The sequence below is a fragment of the Rattus norvegicus genome, chromosome 4 (assembly GCF_036323735.1).
Source record: "Rattus norvegicus strain BN/NHsdMcwi chromosome 4, GRCr8, whole genome shotgun sequence".
NCBI classification, from domain to species: Eukaryota; Metazoa; Chordata; class Mammalia; order Rodentia; family Muridae; genus Rattus; species Rattus norvegicus.
The window spans coordinates 154183111-154204927 of record NC_086022.1 but is presented as its reverse complement, the minus strand read 5'-3'; the positions used below and the strand labels follow the sequence as shown (position 1 = coordinate 154204927).

The 21817-nt window shown below is 48.8% G+C and overlaps 2 protein-coding genes and 1 long non-coding RNA gene across 13 annotated transcripts in view; 2 read left to right on the top strand and 1 right to left on the bottom strand.

Annotated features, from left to right (window-relative positions):
• Positions 1–9488, top strand: part of Adipor2 (adiponectin receptor 2) — a 65702-nt gene extending 56214 nt beyond the window's left edge. For 6 of the 7 annotated variants that reach the window (XM_006237184.5, XM_063286113.1, XM_063286112.1 and 3 more), the window contains 4 exons: positions 2886–3072; positions 3373–3560; positions 5006–5199; positions 6613–9488. In XM_006237184.5, coding sequence (XP_006237246.1) covers positions 2886–3072; positions 3373–3560; positions 5006–5199; positions 6613–6741 — 698 coding nt within the window. In that variant the 3' untranslated portion in view covers positions 6742–9488. 7 annotated transcript variants of the gene reach the window in all.
• The window catches only part of Cacna2d4 (calcium voltage-gated channel auxiliary subunit alpha2delta 4), a 116493-nt gene continuing 102234 nt past the window's right edge, over positions 7559–21817 (bottom strand). For 3 of the 4 annotated variants that reach the window (XM_063286109.1, XM_063286110.1, XM_063286111.1), the window contains 9 exons: positions 18393–18463; positions 18050–18125; positions 17513–17565; positions 17006–17058; positions 16713–16733; positions 14956–15073; positions 13441–13558; positions 13145–13222; positions 7559–12464 (listed from right to left, as the gene is read on the bottom strand). In XM_063286109.1, the coding sequence (XP_063142179.1) occupies positions 12360–12464; positions 13145–13222; positions 13441–13558; positions 14956–15073; positions 16713–16733; positions 17006–17058; positions 17513–17565; positions 18050–18125; positions 18393–18463 (693 nt within the window). In that variant the 3' untranslated portion in view covers positions 7559–12359. Of the gene's footprint in view, positions 12465–13144; positions 13228–13440; positions 13559–14955; positions 15074–16712; positions 16734–17005; positions 17059–17512; positions 17566–18049; positions 18126–18392; positions 18464–21817 lie in introns of all 4 variants that reach the window. The other variant, NM_001191751.2, reaches the window with a different exon arrangement.
• Positions 12342–18728, top strand: LOC134486630 (uncharacterized). Of its 2 annotated transcripts, XR_010065912.1 has the most exons (3): positions 12342–13222; positions 13441–15932; positions 18333–18728. It is a non-coding gene; the product is annotated as an uncharacterized LOC134486630 (long non-coding RNA). The 2 variants fall into 2 exon arrangements; XR_010065911.1 differs by having other exon boundaries at positions 13441–18728.

Sequence of the window (21817 nt, the reverse complement as noted above, 5' to 3'; positions counted from 1 at the left end):
ATTTCTCATTAGTTTACCCTTTGTTAATTCTAACTTGTGCTGTGACTTTATTACCACTAACTCATCTTTCTCTCTCCTACAGTTTTGTTTTGAGTTAGGGTCTTACTATGTACCCCAGGCTAGTCTGGACTTCATGATCCTTCAGCCTTTTCCAGTTAACTCTGTGTACCTCATACCTGTCTTCTCCTTAAATCTTAAGACAGTGGCCTCAAAGGCAAGCAGGAATTACTATATAAAATACAGTATTTTAATAATCAATGAGAGGAAAATGTGTTAGAAAGTTTAAGCAGGTTTTTTTTTAGTCATTATTTAGATTATTTATAGTTAAATTTCATTTGATATGAATAGAATATGAAACATTTTCCACTATGATTTTTTTAAAATTAAATAAATAATACAGTGGGGACAAAGGACAATCTTTGAGTAGAAGGAGCAGTTTAGCTGAGGTAGCCGTTATAAAGAAGAATGAAGTAGGGTGAGACGTGGCTGTACACATTTAACCCAACACCTGGGAGGAGAGACAGGATCGGATCAGGTCAGCCGGTGATGTATAGGGAGACTCTGTCTTGAACAGATAAAGTTCAGCATCAGCCTCATGGAAAACATAGATGTAAGTCCTGGTCACCTAGGTTAGGTAAAGGTTTCTTAGAACTGATACCTAAAGTACATGTAGCCAACAGAAGAAAAGTGGATTTTGTCAAAGTTAAAAACATGTTTGTTACAGAATATTGTCAGAAAGTTAAAAGGATAACCCCCAGAGTGAGAGAATATTTGCAAGTCATGTTATATCTAGTCTACCACAGACTCTTGTAAGTCAGCAGTATAAACAGCCCACCCTTCTGTGAGGGCAGTAAAGCCTCTTTGTCGACATTTCTTTTTTTTTTTTTTTTTTTGGTTCTTTTTTTCGGAGCTGGGGACCGAACCCGGGACCTTGCGCTTCCTAGGTAAGCGCTCTACCACTGAGCTAAATCCCCAGCCCCTTTGTCGACATTTCTATAGAGAAGGTGTATCCATGACACATGTGTAGTTGGAAAAGGTCTATGTTATTAGTCATTTAGGGACTACAAGACAGATACAGAGAGGGTTGGGGATTTAGCTCAGCGGTAGAGCGCTTGTTTAGCGAGCGCAAGGCCCTGGGTTCGGTCCCCAGCTCTGGGGGGGGGGGGGGGGGGATACAGAGAGAAGTGAGATACCATTTCACTACCTCCAGGATTGCTGTGATCAAGAAAATGGGAAGTAAGCCTTGGCCACTAGGGATATAGAGAAATACTGCTAATAGGAATGAAAATGGGTCAGCACCTGTGGAAAACAGTAGGTAGGTTGTCAGAGAGCTAACAGAGTCACTGGCAGTTTTGCTTCTGTTGAATATTCAACAAAAGCTGTATATGGCTGTTTTAGCAACATTATTAATAGAGACAGCCAGCTGCTGAGGAGATAAACCACACATGGTTTAGCCATGGGATCAGATGTTGTTTGGGGGTCAGTGAGATGGACAGTAAGTAAAGGCTGCTGCCTCTAGATTTTATGTCTTGAGTTAAATCCCGAGGCCTACAATGGTGGAAGGAGAGAACCTACTCCTACAGGTTGTTCTCTGGCCTGTACACATGCACAAAATAAATAAGTAAAAGTAAGATTTTTTTAAAAAAAAGAATTTGGCTTTAAAATGGTGAATCACTGATAATTCTCACAGGTTGAGTGTGTCCTTAACTTAATTAAATGGAGAGACACAACGGGCTACAATTGAGTGATGTATGTGAAACATCCAGAAAAGGCAAATTCATAGGCACAGAAAGTAGGTTAGTGACTGTCAAGTGCTGGAGGGAGCAGAGAGGATCGGATGGCAGCAGGACAGTACAGGGCTGCATGCAGCAGGATGAAGGTGGTTTGCACTTAGTCCTGACAGTTGTACAGGCCTGGGAGTGTACTAGTTTCTGGCTAGACTACATTTGACTTGAATTTCTTTTTTGTTTATTTTCTTTATTTTTTTTTAAGATTTATTTATTTATTTTATGCATATGAGTACACTTCAGACATACCAGAAGAGGGCATCAGATCTCATTACAGATGACTATGAACCACCATGTGGTTGCTGGGATTTGAATCCAGGACCTCTGGAAGAGCAGGCTCCTAACCACTGAGCCATCTCTCCAGCCCCTTTTGTTTATTTTCGAGAACATTTCTCTGTGTATGTAACCTGTAACCCTGGCCATCTTGGAACTCGCTGTGTAGGCCAGGTTGGCCTTGGACTCAGAGATCCACTTGCCTCTGCCTCCCATGTGCTGGGACTAAAGGTGTGGGCCACCATCACCACCAGGCTTGATTTGTGTTTCTTATCTCAGTCTTATATTCAGTTTCTACTATGTCTCCAAGTTCCTGCTAGTACAGTGAGAGAGAATAGAGAATAATCACATTTGTTGATAGCATCTAAGTCAGATAATTTTTTAATTCAAATTACCTGATTAGAATGAATTAAAGGGTTACATCAGAAGCGCTTAGCAGGGGTTGGGGATTTAGCTCAGTGGTAGAGCGCTTGCCTAGGAAGCGCAAGGCCCTGGGTTCGGTCCCCAGCTCCGAAAAAAACAAAAAAAAGGTGGGTGTCATCTTATCTGGGGTGCTAAGGATGGAACCCAGGGCTCTGTGCACACTGGGAAACACACATTACATCCCCAACTACTTACTGTATTCTCTGTGCTCAAAGTTTGTAATGTTAACGTGTGCATGACACCAGCAGCATTGGAAGTAAACTAAAATCTTGCATAAACATTTTGTTTTGATTTTTTTTCTCATAGGATTTATGGTTCTAGTATTCTTGCTAGTGTTGTACGCACTACAACACTATCCTGTCCAAGGGAGCATTTTATCCATTTCTCGCATTCTTTTCCTAGGTTGTGTATTCTTCCTGTGCCTGGGGATCTTTTATATGTTTCGCCCAAATATATCTTTTGTGGCCCCTCTGCAAGAGAAAGTGGTCTTCGGGTTGTTCTTCTTGGGAGCCATTCTCTGCCTTTCCTTTTCATGGCTCTTCCACACGGTGTACTGCCACTCAGAAGGGGTCTCCCGACTCTTCTCTAAGTAAGTATTCCCGATATCCTTGTTATCAGCCATGCTTTCGGGGCAGTAGGGCAGGAACCTCCAACAGAGCTGGCAGGATTCTTGATGCTAACACACACACACACACACACACACACACACACACACACACACACACACACACACACACACACACACGAATGGTTTCCTTTAAATGATGCCAACAGCCCAGTTTGTTTCTTAGTTGTTGCTGATGTCATAAGTCATGGGGGATTAATTGGAGCCTATAATGGATGATAATTTTTTAGCATTAAATGGAGTTCTTTTAAATTTTAATCCTAGATTGGATTACTCTGGTATTGCTCTTCTGATCATGGGAAGTTTTGTTCCTTGGCTTTATTATTCTTTCTACTGTAACCCACAACCTTGCTTCATCTACCTGATTGTCATCTGTGTGCTGGGCATTGCAGCCATTATCGTCTCTCAGTGGGACATGTTTGCCACCCCTCAGTATCGGGGGGTCAGAGCAGGTGAGTGCAGTCATCCCCAGTCATTTAAGGTGCACTGTTAGAATCAAATGCTGTGCTTTTCAGTGCAGAGATACAGTAACTGTCCTGCTTGCTGTTAGGTTTCTACCTGGTGGTCAGTTACGAGGAAGCTCAGGGTGGAAGGGCAGCGATGAGTACACATATATATTTTGGGCAGTGTTGTTTATTTAAGGAATAACTTCTGTAATGACTTCTGTATTCTTTCAGCTTAGTGTATTTGTGACCCATTCTTCTTGTGTTATATTTAGCATTTTATATTTTAATTTGAATTGCTTTGATAAATGAGGCCTGAGTTCATGCTGATTATGCTCCAATAACCTTTGATATTTAGGTAGTGCTTACTGAGTGCCCTGTGACATTGACAATCTTCATGTTCAATTGTGGCATTTGCAGAACCAAAAGTTTGAAAAACACTGCCTTTAATTTCAAAAGCAGTAGCCTCTGCTGAGTGACTCTGACAGTCTTTATGAACTCTGAGTTTAAAGTTGTGTCTTCTGCTTCCTGTCCTAAAATAACATCCAGTGCCTCCCTAGTGGTATTATAACACATACTTCTTGTTAGAAAAAGCCACGTCTTCGTTTATTTGCATGCACTTAGAATGCTAGAAACAGAACTGACCTCGTGGCAGTGACATTGCACAGGAGCAAGTAAGCAATAGGCAACACCAGCTTTGGATTTTTCCACTAGGTCGGTGGCGTTAACCCTGCTTGATTATGAACTAAGAACATCTTTGCCGAGTGGAGCTGAGCGTTCTACTGTTTAGAAACACTAGAAGGTTAAGTCCCAAGCCTTTGACTTGAGAGTGAAAAGTACTATTAGCCTTCGTTCATATGCAAGGAAAAGAACAGTGTAGCAGTGCTTTAGAGGATAGAAGAGGGGTGGGATAGTTTTTATTTGAGTCTGTTTGGTCCTCAACTTTGATGTAGTTAGCAAAGCCATTTCTTCCTCTCCTTTAGGTGCACATGTTTCTGAGTGTGAGTCCGTATGCATCCATGTATATATGTTGTGGCATGCTATCAACTTACTGGCAGTTCTGAGGTCCTAGAGTCTGTGAGGAGAGCTTACCAAACAACAGCCTGTTGTGTTCTGCCTGCCTGTGAAAAAGTGGAATTCAAGATTAAACAAGTTCCATGCTTTTTCTCTTCTAACGCTCTTGGCAGCGTGGGTTTTGTTTTTGTAACCAACCCATAGGGCTGCTTACACAGCCTGGTGTACTGTGAGGCTTCTTGGGTTTGTAGGTAGAACGTAGCTGCGTTGTCTTGTGTGATGAATGATGTCTAGTTTGAAGGACTTCTTTTTTTTAAAACAGGAGTGACCTTACTTTGATATTGAAAGTTGATCAAAGTAAATTGAACTATGTCATAACATTGACTTGTTTCTTATTTTTCTTGTGTATTCTCTTTTTCTTCTGTTCTTTGATGACTTAGGAGTGTTCGTGGGCTTGGGTCTGAGTGGAATCATCCCTACCTTGCATTATGTCATCTCAGAAGGGTTCCTGAAGGCTGCCACCATAGGGCAGATAGGCTGGCTAATGCTCATGGCTAGCCTCTATATCACAGGAGCTGCCCTCTACGCGGCCCGTATCCCTGAGCGCTTCTTTCCTGGCAAATGTGACATCTGGGTAAGTGGGCACCGGTGATAAGGTATATATGTTGCTGTTAGTGGGCCAGTGGCATTCTGGGAGTGATGTAATCAAAAATTTTAAAAGTAAGAGGCTTGGATCCCAGTCTTAGCTCTGTCCCTTGCTGGTTCTCTGGACAGTGAGCATGGGATAGTCCTGCTGATGGAGCACTCAGTCTGACATAGCACTGAGTGCCGCACATGCATCCGATCCTGTCAGTCCCACAAGGCCCGGGGTGGTTTTGTTTTCACTTTACACATTAGGACGTTAAGGTCTAGGAAGGCTCAGCAGTGTGTCTAAAGCACGTGGTTATTAAAGTGTAGCCATAGTGATGGAATCAAACTGCTGGTTAGTGTTGTCTGCTGTACCGTGGTGTACAGTGACTGTTGGTCATCCTGTCTCTGTTCCCATCCTGACTCTTCCTCACTATGAAAGGAGGGCAGTCTTCTACTGAGGTCATTTTTTAAAAGAATGAGAAGGCTGAGATGGGGTGTGTTTGCTCACATCTTTGGTTCCAGCACTCGGGTAGCAGAGGCGGGCAAATTCCTGAGTATGAGGCCAGCCTGATCTACAGAGTGAGTTCCAGGATAGCCAGGGCTTCAAACAAACAACAAAAAATACCAGGGGGTGGGTGGGTTATTAGTTTATTTTAGTTATTAATTTGTGTGTTTGATGTGTGCTAGAATGGGCATGCCATGGTGTCCATGTAGAAGTCAGAGGACTTCTTCAGGAATTGACTCTTCTGCTATGGTGGTGTGTTGTCTGGTAGGGGAACGGAGGGAGACGGGTTTCTAGACTGTGGCCAACAATGAGAGGTGAGGGGAGAGAAGGAAGGAAAGAACAGGAGGAGCTAATAAAGATGGGCGTTTCTAACCAAAGGGGATCTGAGACAGCTTCAACAGTGTAATGCATTTGGAGTGCTCTTAAAGTGACTGACTTGTAGGAGTCTGCTTCTCACTTTTGTTCATAGTTGTATGCTGAGCTGGCCACCCATGTTCTTAAAGTTACTTTAAGGTGTCTGTAAAGAGGGATGGTCTTGAACTCAGGTTTTTGAGCTTCAGTTAGCTAATTTAACCTTTAGTTTTTTTTCTTATTTATACTTCTAAAATCAGTATCTTGATAAATAACACTGTGCCTTTTCATTTTGAGACTAGGAGAGAATGTTGTAATTTCTTGTGTCCATCAGTAAGCCATATCCTGTTGCTTGTTGTCAAGAGATCCTTGGGAATTTGGTGTCCTAACTGCATGGTCTATGTTAGTGGCAGTCCCTGTGTTTCTCTTGTGAGAACAGCTCTGACTCAGGAGAACCCAGGTCCTCAATGGGTATTCTTGTCCCCACCTTTAATTTGAATTGTTTAGCTCCTAGGGACCATTAGCAGGCCTAGTGACAGTGGCTTTCTTTTCTCCCTCCAGTTTCACTCTCATCAGCTCTTCCACATCTTTGTGGTTGCTGGTGCCTTTGTTCACTTCCATGGAGTCTCAAACCTGCAGGAATTTCGTTTCATGATTGGTGGGGGCTGCACTGAAGAGGATGCGCTGTGATACTCTCCAGGAACCAGGGACTTTGACCCTGAGCCAGGCCTGCAGCTCCCGCAGGCCTTCTTACTGGCTGTCGGTGCCAGTGCCAGAGAAGCCCCAAAACTTGGACAGCCTCACGGGCCTTGTGTTGGCCCAAGGGCTCCATGGGGTACAAGACTAAGAAGAGAAAAAAATAAATCATACCTCAAAGGATGGAGCGCATCAATTTGGAGAAAAGGAGAAATGCTCATCCCTGGCCTCCTCTTGGGATCTACTGATTGACAGCAATTCGGCAAGACCTGCCTGACAGACTGGCTCCTGATGTGACCGTATTTATGTGTAGAAGATGGGGAAACAGTTTAGTTGGTGGTTCTTTCTTCTCCCTTTCTTGCTCCTTAAAGCACGTATGAGTACCATGCGCCAACTGATTGCCATGTGCCATTGGAGCTCCTTAAAACAATAATCAAAACCAATTTAGGTGAACATTTATATCCAATAAAGGGGTGGGAGTGTGGTTTTAGGCACTCCTTTGGGAGAACAAAGAAATTAATGTAAATAAGATTTCTAATTTACTGTTTAAATAAGAATTTATATAAACATTTAAGACATGGGGGCAGGGAGGGAGGGAGACTTTTTTAAAAGAATGAGACATGCAAGTACCACACACTGTTTCAATTTTGCACAAGTGAAGGGAGGAGGACAGAGTGGCAGCCCCAGAATGCACGATGTCTTGGTGCACCAAGGTGCCTTCCCTAGGCCGGTAACACTTGGAGCCTGCTGGGGCAGAGTGTACAGCCCCAGCCTGGGAGTTCCCTGGCCACTCTCAAGACCGAGAGCCTTTGGGCATTCAGAGGGGGAGGGATGAGGGAGGAAGTGGTATGTGCTTTCTCAGTGGAAGCAGCACAGGTTGTCATAATGGCTCTAAGAGAAAGTGTCATTTGAGAGACTGTTACGTAGGCTAGTAATGACCCTTCTGAAGAGTGAAGCCACCTAGTTCTACCTTAGGTGTAGTAGAGTTGATGAAGGGGAGGAGGACCTGGGAGCGTCAGCCTAGGGCTTGCCTGCTTCTTCCTGGTGTCTCGTTTAGCCAGGTGGTAGTTCTTACCTGAATTAGAGGTATCGGCCATTTCCCAGACCCTCTCGGTGGAGCCCTGAGCCATTCTGCAAACTTTGCTCTATTGAGAATCCCTGCTCTAAATGTCCTCCTTCCTCCTGGAAATAAAAAACTGCCCAGCGGTAGAGCACTTGCCTAGCAAGCGCAAGGCCCTGGGTTCGGTCCCCAGCTCCGAAAAAAAGAAAAAAAAAAACAAACAAAAAAAAACCTGCCCTATCCCCCTCTTGGGGTCAGAGCTCCTGGCATGGAGCCCGGCCACTAGTGAGATTCTGATGAACATGGGTCCCACCGGAAGTCATATGGGCAGGTGTGGGGAACCATCCCCTGGGATCAGGAATGATGGCGTTTCTCTCTGGTGCCGTCTCGGTCAGCTTGGCGTGACAGAGCAGGTTCTTCTCCTTGGATGAGAAAGTAACACCTACTGTGGGATTGTTAGTGCTCACTGAATGCCGTTCGCAAGAAGTGTGCTACAGAGCGGGAAAGGAAGTGGTATGTTATTGCCAGGTAGTCTGATAGAGTTAAACCCACAATTTTGAATTGCTGCTAGAAGTTACAGATAATTTCTCTGTCCTAGGGCCATCATGTTATGGGTTTTAGAGAGTAGCAACGAGTTGGGTCTTGGCTCCTAAGTGAGACACCAAGCTCCTGAGTCTCTTAGACTCTGGGTATCACTCCCTGGGGCTGGTGGATATTGCAGTGTAACGTGGGGCCTCGGGCATCTCCAGAGGGGTGCTTGGTAATATGAGGAGGTCCTGTTTATTATCCAGTAGTATTTTCTTGGTCATTGCTGTCCTTCCTTTACCCTCAGATCCCTACCCAGCTGCAGCTGGGATTCCAGGAAGGAGGAGGCCATTGTAAACCTGGGAAGAACCTCAGAGTATTTTGGTTGTGGATAAGGTCACTGCCCTAGATAGATCAAACAGAAAGCTCTGGGTGAACAGCATTGTGCCAGACAGAACTAAGAACAGTGTTAATTCCTCAAGAAGCAGTTGGACAAGACAATGTCCATCCGGAAGGAAGCTCACCTAGGTTTGTGGGAATAACAGCACATATCAGAAGCCAGACATACTCTTTGGTCACGTACTTTGGGACAGGAGCATGAAATGCTTCCTCATGACACCTACAGAAGTAGAGGTCTTTGGGTCTAGTCATTCCTCTTCCCAAAGCAGGGAGACTCTGGTTCAACATAGCACAAACTCTTAGGGAACAGAATCACCACCACCGTGTAGTCTGATAACTTTCCTTCTGGGTATGCGTGTGTGGGCATGCGTGTGCCCTGTGTGTCTGCGCAGCTCACTACCAACAGCCTCCATGTGCACTTGACCTTGTGGTGCCTCCGGGAACTCGCCAGGCTGGCACCTGAATGCCTTACTCTCAGCAGTCTGAGGCTAGCTTGCTCTGCGCACACCTTTTGTTTCTTATTTTTGGCCCTAGGCTGGTTAGGAACCTGTACACCTTCACTCCTTCATTATTAAATAGTGGCCTTTCTCAGTATTTCCTCTCCCCTTTGTAAGTTGCTGAAATCACAAGCACACTTTTGGGGATCATAGAAGGTTGGGGTTCCAGAAAGGCATCTATGTGATGGTTCCATTCACTATGGGGATTTCCCTACTCGCTGTCTTCTCGATTTCTCTAATAAAAAGAGCCAAATGGAAAATAAGTTTTGATGTGTTTTTATCGCCCCCCCTTTCCTTTTAAACCATCTCTTTTGGGATAGCTTTAATATTCTAATTTAGTGAGGAAGTTTAAGGAATTTTTAGAAACTTTCCTGCTTTCAGGAAGTTGATGCAGGAGGATCATGAGTTTAAGGCTAGCCTGGGCTACATAGGCCTTATTTGTAAATGGTGAGCTTTCTTTCTCTCCACCTGGTTGAAGTGACCATCAAGGTCTGAGTGCCGTGTGGAGCCTGACCACCTGCTCTTGGCCCCTGCATTTTGTCAGAGCCATCTGGGCGGTGTCGCCACAGCCCGGGAACAGCACTGTCTAAAAGCATTTTCTTTCCACTGAGCACAAACCGTCTGATACTTCCCCACTCCCGATCTATGTACTCGATGGCTCAGCTCCTCAGAAACCACTGGGGAAGATTTAGGCTTAGCCTCCTGTCCTTTTGCCGCCGCACTAGATCCAGAATTAGGAGGCAGGTACAGGTCCTCCTTCGTCCTGTTGTTTGCCATGCATGTGGTTAATTTCCTCCCCTGGTCCCATGTGCCCTCATCTGTCAGAAGTTATTCTCTGCATCCTCCGTGATGCAGGGCTCATGTTTCTGAAGCTGCCATCGGACTTGGCCTAGGTTCTGCTGAGCCCTTGCTCTGTTCTTTTTCGTATCTGAGCCCCCCTTGACCTTAGGATATGGTCACTCCTATGTTCCCTTGGACCAAAACTTGATGTGGCATCACAAAGCCCCGTGAAAGCCTTTTATCTGAGGTGGTTATATTACAGCCCAGGAAGCTCCGTAGTACATTCCTGCTGCTTCTGACACAGGTAAGGAAAGATGCCTGAGCGCTGTGACTCCATTAAATCTCAGGGGTGCCAGCTTCATGTCTTGGCCATCCTACATGTCCTTTTGTCATTAGCCTCAGAATTGAGAGGCAGGCACGCCTTGGGAGACTCCTGTCCACAGTAGGGACAGAGCATCATTGGCTTATCAGAAATGCTTTTTCTTCAGCTGTCTGGTGATGTTCCAAAACTTAAAATCCCTTAGCAGTGCTAGGCACAAGAGCCCCATGGCTCATGGCCAGGAGCTGCCTGGCATCCTACACTTAGCATTTCTCCTGTGGCCAAAATAATTGATAAACGTCCCCAAATGCTCTCCCTGGTTGGGTGAAGAAGACAATCCCCTTAAGAGATTTGTGCTTCTCATTGAGACCTAATGTGGCTGAGTAGAGGTCATAACACTAATGACAAGGCAGGTGCTATGGTGGCAATCAGGACAGGCCTACTCTGCCATACCTGACAGTACTGCGCCTTGGTGGCATGGAGAAAGAAGCACAGCTATGGCAGCTTGGTACTTTCCTACCTTCCAAGCCATGAAGCAGGATGCTGGGGTGAGAGGTTCTGTGTTAGTGCTAACTGTGTTGTGTGCTAGCTCTAGGTACATTGCCTACTACTTCACAGAGCTAAGATTGAGAACCAGTTTTCCCTCACGCTTTGGTTTTTTTTCTCCTTTCTACTTATTTATTTTATGTTTTTAAGATAAGGTTTCTGTGTAGCCCTGGGTGTCTGGAACTCACTTTATAGACCAGGCTGGCTTCGTACTTAGAGATCTTCCTGTTTCTACCTCCCAGTCCTGGGATTAAAGGCGTGCACCACTGCCACCAGTTTAGTTTCCTGATTTAATAGACAGGTAAATTGTGGGACTTGAGAGGGGCAGCCAGTAGAGTGTGAGGACCCAAGTTAGGTTCCTAAATTATTGAAACACAAGGGCAATAGCAGGGCACACTTGGAGCCCCAGCCTTAGGGAGACAGTGGCAGAAGGGTTTCTGGGGCTGGCTGGCCAGCTAGTCTGGCTGAATTGGAGGGCCCAGATTTTGTGAGCGATCTTATCTTTAAGAAAAGTACAGGGGTGGTTGAGGAAGAAAGCCAACATCACCTCTGGCCTCCACATCTTTGTACAAACAGGTACACAAATACCCAGAGATACCTATCAAAAAATGCCAAAAAGGTGCAGGTAAATTGTAGAACTTACTTGAACAGTGTGGCAAGGATTATGTGCTATTTTCCAACCTCCGGGACTTTCCCCAGAAACAGTCTAGTTTCTTTTGTAAATCACGAGCCACAGAAAGCCAGCCCACCACGGGTCTTGGAGACCTCACCTAGCTCTCTACTTTACTGAGGTCTGTGAGAGGAGCTTGTCCAGGTTCTGCTTTTTCTTATCACCTCTTCTGGATCGTACCTGCCCAGTGCCATGCTGGTGCCCAGTGCAGCAGACGGGGAGCCATCCTAATAGCTTTTCTTTTCCTTTCTGAGACTAATTACAACATTTCTCCCTTCCCTTTCCCTCCAAATCTTCCCATATATTCCTCCCACTCTCCTTCAGATGGTTAGTGTAAAAAGGGTGGGCATCTTCAGTGATGAAGGGTGCTGAGAGTTCCCAGGACTCTACTGTGTTCCTGTTGTTTCCGTTTGTGCTGGGATTAAAGGTGTGCACCACCAGGTCCTCCCTTGCATTAATCTGTAATGGATAAAAGTACCCTCCTTTTGGTGGCAAGCACGCTCTTGCCACAGCCTCTGCAAGGGCCTCACTGCTCAATTCCAGCCCCCAGAACTCCTCGGATCTGCAGGAGACCAGCCTGGGAAACAGGCAACTCTTCGGTAAACGAGTGACTAACGCCTGTCCTTCCTCCACTTGAGACAAGAGTAGAAGGCTTGAAGAGCCTTGGGGAGCCCTCTAGCAATCTCTAAGAGGCAGAGACTTGTAGCCCAGGACTGAAACCAAGGAGACGCCCTACAGCAGTGAGCTGGGCTCTCATTGGCTGATCACTTTGTAGAATGTCCTGTGAGACTTCTGTGAAAGTCAGATGGGATGGAGTCACCACAGAAGCTGGGGCGGAAGACGCCAGGCCCACAGTGCCAGCAGGAGCAGAGGGGATGAAGGCAGAGTGTCTGAAGCACCGCCACAGTCCTGGGCATTTTCCTGGAAGGCCAGAGAGGTAAGAGGCGTTAGGAGAGAGGTGGCCCTCCCAGCCCAAGGGCTGGCGTGCACAGCATGGATGCACACAGACAGAGCAGCCTGGGGGATGGCGAGGTTTCAAAGAGGAGGCGAAAGCTACCTTTTTTTCGAGCTCTTAGGGACAGTAGAGACTGCTTGCTTAAATCTTTAGGGCCTTCCTTTCATTATTGTGTGGAGCAGACATCATCTCCGAGAGCACCTCTGGGGCCATAGTTTGCCCCAGCAGCCACACCCAGCTGAGACTGGGTAGGAAGGTCCCTAGCTTAGGGCTTAATAAATTCCAATCTCTGTTGTCACTGACCAAGTCACGGTGAGTAGCGCTGAGGTAGCAGGAGTAAGGATTTCAGGGGAAGCTCACTCAGCCCCAGGCCCTAGGAAGTACAGATACCCTTGGTCCTTTCTCCTTTCTCTCCATTTTCCTTTGCCCCTCGCCCCCGCTCCCTGCAACTGACCTGGAACTCCCTTGCTTGCCACCGTCCCTTATTTCGTGTCTCACACAACATAATTGTGAATGCAGGGCTCTCCCAGCGGGAGGGACACATACAGCCGTGTCATCAGAGTCTAGAAACATTCACGTCCCAAGAAGCCGCACACAGAACATAATTAGGGGTCGAAGACCACGCCTCTCAGTTCACAGCCCGCACCTCGGGATGGAAGGCATGGCAGGAGCCTGGTCGTCTCCGGGGCTTCTGGGAGCGCATCCTGTTGCACTTGACGGAGGCGTTATGTGCAGAGCTCAAGTCAAGGCACACCTCTCCACAGTTCCAGAGGTCTGTGAGGTCAGCGGCCCTGCAAGCAGCTGCAGGATGGGTAGCTCCCCACCCCCGCCCCATCATGGTGCTGTAAGCAAGGGAGGACAGTGAGAATCTGGGCTCTGCACCCCAAATCTGAGCTGCTCCGTGATCTCTCAGCCACCCCTTGCCCCTCGGAGGGTGGAAAGGATATATTTGACTTCTGTGGCCTCCTGGAGGATGGGAGAGTAGGCGCTGCAGTCACAGGTACGGTCTGTCACTAGCAGGAGCAGGTTGCTGCTGGGAATCTGTTGCATCACGAATGTCCTGCAGCAGAGACAGCAATGAATGGGCTCTGAGTAGTAGGAGTGCAGCCTCCAAAAGTTCTCCGGGGAGAGACCTGGGGCACTGGGAAGGATGTGCAGTCACAGGAATATTGAGACCAGTAGCCCAATACTTTTACACGAGCCTTCACAATAGCACTCATCCATTCTAGCCTGGAGAAGGTGAAGAGGGAGCTGTCATTAGCATGCATACAGGGATCATTTCCAGCACACAGGAATATTATCTGAGAGCCAGAGAGTGTGCAGTTCTGGGCTTGGCCACAAGATGGCACCATGCTCCTATATACAGCTTGTGGTGGGGGTGGGGGTTAGAGAAAGGTCTTTATGTGCAGGGTAAGGAGGTGCTACATACACAGTTGAGAAGGTTATCACCAAGCATTTTGTATGGTGGTGGGTGATGTTAGACACACACAGGTCTAGAGCACACATATAAACTCACATGTGGCCATTACACTAATTTGCGAACTTGGTGTAGTTCCCATGATGCACAGGACAAAACTAGCTAGAAGAAGTAAGCCTGCCTACGGTTGTACTAGAAGTGGAAAAGATTGGAGGCAGAGTCAAGACTGTCTGCTGGGAAGCCCTTACTCTCTATCATCCCCTTGATGGTTTCAAGCCTGAGGTAAACACGCCAATAGTGCTAGTCCCAGGAAGGAAGAGGCAGAAACCTAGATCTAAGGCCAGAATCCGGGGTTACAAATCGTTGGCATAGGTCTGTGGTTTCCCAGACATCCTGGTGGTCCTAGTAAGCTGCAAGACTGGCCGAGAGAGCTCCCTGGAGGTACTGTCTGTCCTCTTGGGTTGGGACAGATGTCTCTGGGTCTGTGTCTCCAAAGTTTGGGGTGGGAAGTCAGTAGTCTTGGCCTTCCAAGTCAGTCTGGATGAAGCTAGGGACTTCTACCCAGGAGCTAGCCTGACTGGATCCCGCTTAGAAATTCTAGGCTTGGGCTGGCGATGCCCCGGGCTCTGACAGCTCCAAGGCCCCCAAAACGACACTGTGCTTTGCTGAGAACACCCCAGACCTGCACATAGCTTCTGCTTTGTATAGGGCAGAACCTTCTGCCATTTTCCTGGTCTGTCACGTAAGTGTTTAAGGCACATCCTTGCTGAGGCTGATCTGCCCCTAGCAGAAGGGAAGCAAGCCTTCCGGGGTTTCCAAGAGAGACCCCGTGGTCTTGGATTCAGACTCACAGACATGGGAATTGGCCTCTAGACCCTTGTCCTTGTGTCTCCTAAAGCAGACAACCAAAGTCCCCTCCCCTCTGCCTGAGTCTGGGTTTTTGCTGTACTGAACATCGGGATGCTAAGGAGGGCAACTCTTCTCTGAGATGTCACTTCTTTTCTCCTGAGGAGACCCTCCTGTGCTGCCTGGAGACTTACTTCTGGCAGCCCCCACACTCGATGATCCCGTTGGCCTCCCGGATGGCCGTCTGGTGCACGAACACTGGGTACTCTGTGTCACAGGGGTGCAGGAGGTCTTGCTTCTTGTGCTTGTGGGCTGTGGGTGACAGAGGAATGTGAAGAGGGTTACCACACATCACAAAGGCCCTCGGAAGCCCATCTACAAGGGTGACGCATTTTAGTTTGCTTCAAGGGTCGGGGATACAGCAGACCAGCACTCCAGCGTGGTGAGGTGCAGTGGCACTGCTGTGGAGAGTGGAGGCCCTGCTGAGCTGCTACTGTTTCGCCCCTTCCAGGGCCTCTGAGATTTATCTCTGGAGCATCTGCCGGCACTGTGCAGCACTGGGGTCCCAAAGCATCAACACACTTTACCCCTTACAGCCCAGCTGCAAAGAAGGGAGGGGAGGAAGGTGGCAGTAACCATTTTAAGCACCCGGAAATGGGGGTGCAAATACGATGTCGCTTTTGCAAGGTCACACGAGGACTGAGGAGAGTCACAGGTCTCCATGCCTGGACCCAGAGACAATGAGGCTAAGAGAGATGGCAGGCTTCAGGCTAAAGTTCCTGTGGGAGGGGAAAGCAGCCACAGCTCAGCTGGCTTCCCTTCCTGTTGACACTACTGGGCATCCCTGCGCCTGGCCTTTCGGGGTCAGAGGCTGGAAGCCTCCTAACATGGCTCTTCTCCTACCAGGCCTAAAGTTGGGCTATTCTCCTGTCACTGGAGAGGACCTTCTAGTGCTGATACCTATACTCTGCCTGTCCCCGCAGAGTAGGACCAGGTGGCTTCCTTCAGGTTTCCTGTCGACCCTGCAGAGCCTGCAGGTGGGAGGAGCACATCTGGCTGCATCCTGAGCCTACAGCGAGTGAGAAGACCTAACTCATGGCTTCTGTCACTGTTCCAGTTAGGCTCTGTGAGAACTGCTGGAGACTTCCCACCACTGCCAGGAGTCATGAAGGTGAACACATCCAGGAACTGCAGGGCCAAGGGCCTGCCCTGGTCAGCGGCAGCCAAAGGGGTGGAGGGGAAGGAGGGGGCATCATTTATATTAGAAAGCCAAAGGAGGCAGTGGCAGTCTTTTTGCTACCAGCTGTGCAGAAGCCAGAGACTGCTTAGCAGGGTGGGCGGAAGTCAGGCACCATTATGGCTCAAGAGCCCCACATCTCCGGGACCCGGGTGCCATTTGTGTCTTCATTTATAAAGAAGAGATGTTCTTTCCCAGCAGCTGGGACAACATTTTCCTTTGCTTTGTGTCAGGGCCACCTCCACATGCCATCGTCTTGGAGGCACTGTGGCCTTAGGCACAATTCATTCAAGTGCTATCCTAGAGGATACTCATTCAAACCTGGAGCCTTGCTGAAGCTGGCAGGTGCCTGGGCACAGGGGCCACTGCTTTTGTCTCCGGAGTGACCTGGTGGCATCTCAACTACAGAACGGGTCACACCTCCCTTTAATTATTGGAACCTCTCAAGAGTCGATGGCTGTTTCCTAAGGCAGGACTGGCTATACTTATGTGGCCTGAAGCCTGGGTTTCCTTGCTTCCCAGAAATGGTGCTTTAAAGTGGATTAAGTGTTTGGGGACACCCCGTCCCCCTAACCAAGGAGTGTCCTAGGGTAAAGAACTCAGATGTAGAGACTCAGCCTGCTTGTGCTCACTCCCTGGACACAGCTTAAGGCAAGCGCCACAGCTCCCTGGTGTACCCAGATGAGATAGGGTCGTTCAGTCAGAACTACTTACAGTGATGGAAGACAGCTTTGGCTGCTCAGGGCATGAGCCCACCACAGGGTTGGACATGGCACGGGAAAAGCACGGCGTCACATGAGGGCAAGATGATGTCACAGGGCAGTGATGATGTCACACGGAGCCAAGGTGTTCAGAGGTGATGTGACGTCACACACAGAGGTGAGGGAGCCCGGAGTGAGGGGAAGGTGATGGATGAGAATGAACATGAATGCTTCGATACCCACCCCGCTGTCACTGACCTCTCGAGCTTACCAAAGCGCTGCCCACACCTGCCTCCTTGCACTTACCCTCTGACCCTTTGTCCTGCCAAGATCCCCAAGCACTCCACTCGAACAGGAATCTGCGGGACACAGAGCATGGTCTTGGGGGCTGGCATGCGTGGCTCTCGGGCCACTGCATCCAGCTGCCACCTGTGGGAACCAGTCTTTCTGCATGAGGGCATGAGGGAAGGAAGGGACAGGGTGGGATCCCATGCCTCCCTTTTCCCTTGGCCAGGGAGCCTGGCTACCTTCTGGGTCATTGGCTGCCTGTTCTAAGGATATCCTCCTGCTCCAGTCTCCATATGCCTTCCTACCTGTTACCCAATCATGACCCGGTCTTCCCACAAAGGGGATTCTCTTCACCTGGGACGCCCTTGCCCCAACCCAAGATTCACTCCCCCCATCAACAGGGAGCCCTCTCCTTTGATCCCAGCCTCATGATCTAGTTCCCAGGTGCAAGGACCCTTCCCTTTCCTTCCCCTGACCCCCGACCCATTCCCCAGCATGGGCCATTCTTCAACAACCCCTACTCACAGCAGACATTCATGTAGTAGCCACTTGGCCACCGTCAGGAAGGCAGAGAGAGGCTGGAGGAGAGAACTACTTCAGGGAAACACCAGGTGACGTCCTGTAACAGCTACCCTCCAGATCCCACCTGGCCGTACCCGCAGAGGGAGCACCAAAGCAGAGTGCTCCTTCTGTATGTCAGCCACCCTGCACAAGGGCCTTCTGAAGGTCGGACACCCCACAGTGGGCTCTGACAAGCCCTTCAGGTGACTGGTCATTTCCTATCTCTGGTGGGCCAGTGATGAGGACCCCTGAAGATCTTAACATCAGGCTGTGAGGAAAGGACGCTCTTAGTGTCTGGAGACCACTATCCTACCCATACTGCCCCTAGGACAGGACAGCCCCACAGCCTCAGGGGAAGGGGTGAGCAGCATCAGGACGGAGTCCAGAGCAGCCTGAGCCTGAAGGTCTGAGGCTGGATGAGAACAGGACCAGGTGACATTCTCAAGGACTCAGTAGAGGATGTGCCCTGGTAGAGGAAAGGCCTGGAGTGACGACACTCACACTGATCAGGGATTCGGCTGCACTGTGGTGGTGATCCGGGGGCTTGCACATGGCTTGGTAGTCATACATGGTCACACTGAAATGCAAAAGCAGGCTGTGTCGAACACAAAATCACTCCATGCCCTGGCCTGGAGGCCTCGGCAGCGGAACTGGATCCATGGGGGCAACCAAGTTAGAAGAATGAACCAGAAACCAGCTCCCGCCAGGATGGCACACCGTGCTTAGGTGGTTTCAAGAGAACATGAGCTGCATGCTTGTTGGTGTAGCCTGTGGTTTTCCTTAGAGCACCGAGCTGAGGCTGGAGAGCCCATCTGAGGACCAGGGAGAGCTGCGTTCCACTTACCGGCTGAACACCCCCATGCTGAGAAGCTGCGTCATGAGAGCACCATCCGCTTCCCCCAGAAGTCTTCCAATCTGTGGGGGGGGGGGGCTAGAACTACTAGAGTGTCTGTAGACTCTTCCATGGACTCGACACTCCTTCATGCAACCCTCTCTACTTCCCAGCAGCCCTCCCCATCCCCGACTGCCCGCTGCAATGCTTTCTAAATCATAATGTCATTTGCAGGTGGTAATGACATCAGCCCAGAGGGTGCTCAAAACAAAACAACTAAATGCCCTAACCAAGAAATCAACCCCCCCTCCAAATAAAGCCCAAAATGGTACAGAGTTCCTTCAAACAGTCCATGTGAGTCAGGGGACCTTGTTTGCTGGATGTGCTTTTTGTTGGTCATGGTAGGATGTTGGTGGTGATGGTGATAGTGGTGGGGGTGTGGGGTGGTAATATATAGTGGTGGTGGTGGTGGTGGTGGTGGTGGTGGTGGTGGTGGTGGTGGTGTGTGTGTGTGGGGGGTGTGTGTGTGTGGTAGTGATGTTTGTGGGGTAGTAGTGATGATGGTGGTAGTGTGTGATGTCAAAGGCAGTTGTTGACAAGTTCTGCCATGGGCTTCACTCTCACCATCCTCTTCAGCCAAGGAGGGTAGGAGGCCTGGCATTGCTCGCCATGTTCTGCTCCTCCCCTGCATCTATTGTCTTTCTGTATCTTTATCCGTGTTGCTGTCTCTCACCTCTTGGCATCTCTACCTTCTTTGCTTATCCCTTCCCCTGCCCCTAGGTTTGTTGCCAAAATAATCTCAGACAGCTTGGGTTTGGGAAAGAGTTATCCATGCCATCGTGCCCCACCCCCCAAATAACACACACACACACTTACACACACACCACACACACCACACACACACACACCACACACACACTCACACATACACACACCACACACACACCACACACCACACACACACCACACATACACACACACACATGCTCACACACACATCACACACACATTCACACACACACACCACACACTCACACACACACACCACACACTCACACACACCACACACCACACACACACCACACACACACACCACACACACATGCAAGCACTCACACACACACCACACACACACACCACACACTCACACACATACCACACACCACACACACACCACATACACACAACACATACACACACACGCGCACACACACACTCACACACACACCACACACACACACTCACACACATACCACACACACATACCACACACCACACACCACACACACCACACGCACGCACGCACGCACGCACGCACACATACATACACTCACACACACACACCACATACCACACACAGACCACACATACACACACACGCACATGCACACACACACTCACACACACATCACACACCACACACACACATTCACACACATACCACACACTCACACACACCACACATACACACACCACACACACACCACACACACACCACACATACACACACATGCACGTGCGCACACACACACACCATACACACATACCACCACCACCACTACCACTATCACCACCACCATCAAACCCACTTTTCCCTTTGTGTTTGTGGTAGTTTGAATATGCTTGGCCCAGGGAGTAGCACCATTTGGAGGTGTGGCTTCATTGGAGTGGGTGTGTCATTCTAGCTGCCTGGAAGCCAGTCTTGTCCTAGCAGCCATTGGATAAAGATGTAGAACTCTCAGGCACCAGGCCTGCCTGAATGCTGCCATGCTCTTGCCTTAATGATAATGGACTGAACCTTTGAACCTGTAAGCCAGCCCCAATGAAATGTTGTCCTTATAAGAGTTGCCTTGGTCGTGGTGTCACAGCAGTAAACCCTGACCAAGACAGTGATCTAACCAGTCAGTATCTGGGGGCGAGTGCAACTATTGGCCAGCATCCTCTGGGCTCCTGGAGTTGTCACTGCCCCTGCAGTGTGGATGATTCTGTTCTCTTGGGTTAGCTCTTTGCTATTCTAGTGACTGTGTATGCTTCCTCTCCCATCACCAGATATCAAGATCCCCACAGAAACAAGTCTCTACTTCATAACACCACAGAGGCCCTGCATATAGTTGTCCATTGGAGGTGTGTGCGTGCATGTACGTGTGCGTGTGTGAAACCTTAAACTCGGTGGTCTTTTTTTTTTTTTTTGGTTCTTTTTTTCGGAGCTGGGGACCGAACCCAGGGCCTTGCGCTTCCTAGGCAAGCGCTCTACCACTGAGCTAAATCCCCAGCCCCAAACTCGGTGGTCTTTAAGACAAGGAAGTAGGGTGCTTCCAAACTCCTGTAAACCCATCCCACTCTCCTCTCTCACTGTAGGCTTATTTTTCACCAACCCTGTTGTTTAAATGCCCAGTTCTGAGGAGGGAGGTCTGACAGAAAGAAAGCACATCTTGGACCCTGAAAAATACTTCTGCCTCTGTCCTAGAACACGGAACATTTCAGCAGGAAATACCCATTGTAAGGGAGTCCCCTCCTTTAGTAAGGGAGTTTGACTGCAACAGGGTTAGCAATGTCGGTCCACAAAAGACTACACTTCCCAGAAACCCTTGTACTAAGGGCTGGCCAATGAAATGGTGCAAAGCCCAGATGAGGACTTCTGGGAATCTACTTAAAGCGAGAGGACTGTATTAGGGACTGTTGCCCTCCAGTTTGGGAAATGGGCAAGAGTTCCCCCTAGCTATGATGCCACCTTGAGAACACCTTTCCCAACAGAAATATTTACTATTGGTCTTTGTCCAAATGGAGAAGTGGTCAGATAGGCATTCTGGGCCTTCAAAGGGAAGGGGCCAATGTAGATTTTGGGTTCCTTCTCACATCAGGACCCAGATCAGGAACAGCACTGGCCTCCCACGGGATCCCCAACCAGAGATTATCCGTACCTACAGCACAGCCCACATGCTGGTGGCACTCTGGAAGATCTGAAGGGTTGCCTGCATTTAGTTTGACATGAGTTTGGGGTGGAGTCAAGGTCCTATGAGATCTCTCCTGGAGCCTAGAGTCCAGTGGATGTCTTAGGCAGGACAGAATTTAGATGTGAGTCGATTGATTCCTGCTGTGAGACAGTTGTCCCAGTGCAGGGCTCTCTTGCCAGCTGTGTGACTGCCTGTCAAATACCCATCTGTGTGCTGTGTGTTCAAACTGGTCTGAGTCCCAGTGGATCTAGCACAGCTCAGCTTACAGCGTATCCCAGACAGGTCCAGATGAGGAGAGATACCGAGCCCTGTCAATGAGCTGCAGTTCCAGTCTTGACACAATCCTAGCGCTAACCCAGGGGTCAGTACTCCTTATCCTTGGCTTCCAGAGACTTGCTGTATTTCTCTGAGACCCAACCGAGTGCGTCAGAGCCGGCAAACTCTTTTGAGTTGTGACAGAGCAACCTGGACAGGGTATTGAAG